At 47.5% G+C, this 915-nt stretch overlaps 1 protein-coding gene across 1 annotated transcript; it reads left to right on the top strand.

Annotated features, from left to right (window-relative positions):
- Nucleotides 1-138: 138 nt before the first annotated feature.
- PPTG_00197 (hypothetical protein) lies at nucleotides 139-615 on the top strand (the record flags this gene model as incomplete). The annotated part of the gene is made up of 1 exon (XM_008891566.1): nucleotides 139-615. One exon carries the CDS (start codon nucleotides 139-141, stop codon nucleotides 613-615), a length of 477 nt encoding a protein of 158 aa, XP_008889814.1.
- Between the last annotated feature and the right edge of the window lie 300 nt (nucleotides 616-915).

Here is a 915-nt window from a genome sequence, read left to right as displayed (position 1 = left end):
CTCGAGACAACCTACAAAAAGCGCAGGGAGAACATCGTTGAGCAGCTCAAGAAACAACAGTACCTGGCGCTGTCGACGGACGGCTGGTCCAACACAAACAATACAAGTATCGTGAATTTCATGTTAGTCTCGCCAACGATGAAACCTGTTTTCTGGTCTTCGATTGCTACTGGTGAAGAAGAGCACTCCAGCGCTTATATCGCCGACTGTATTGATCGAGTCATTGAGGAAGTGGAGACCGCTATCGGTGCTAAAGGAGCTATTGGTGCTGTTATCACTGATAACGCCAAAAATATGAAGTCAGCATGGGAACAAGTGAAGATAAAGAGGCCTTATGTGTACTGCAATGGTTGTGCAGCACAAGGGTTCAACTTGCTGATGAAAGATATTATGAACATTAGTCGTCGTGCTGATGTTCGGGATGACTCTAAAAGTGTGGCAAAGTTTGTTCGTGCGAGGCATGGACTTCTGGATCGCTTTTGCTCGCAGCAGAAGGCCATAATAGAAAACGGTGACAAAAGAATGGGGCTAAGTGTTAGCCCCATTCTTTTGTCACCGTTTTCCCATTCCTACACGATGGTACACAGTCGAGCGATGCATCCGCAGTGTATCTAACAACCAGTCTGTCATTCGCTCTACTTTTGCTGACACACAACTTCTCAAACGCTACAACACCAGGGCACAGAGACCCGAACTCGAGCGAGTTGTGGCTATCGTCGGTGATAAAGGACGCTGGAATGAATCCGAGCGGGCGCTTGGTTTGCTAGCACCGATAAACAAAAGTCTAGCGGTTTGTGAGAGTGACGACACTTTCCTGTCATCAGTCTATTCAGAGTTCGTCTCAATTAAAGAGAATCCAGCCTACCTAAAGCCCATGAGTGGGGCTAGCGTCGAAGAAAGGGGAACGTATGCCGA

Source organism: Phytophthora parasitica (assembly GCF_000247585.1).
Source record: "Phytophthora parasitica INRA-310 unplaced genomic scaffold supercont2.1, whole genome shotgun sequence".
Classification (NCBI taxonomy): domain Eukaryota; phylum Oomycota; class Peronosporomycetes; order Peronosporales; family Peronosporaceae; genus Phytophthora; species Phytophthora nicotianae.
The sequence above is the reverse complement of the archived record's forward strand: the minus strand, read 5'-3'. Positions and strand labels throughout refer to the sequence as shown.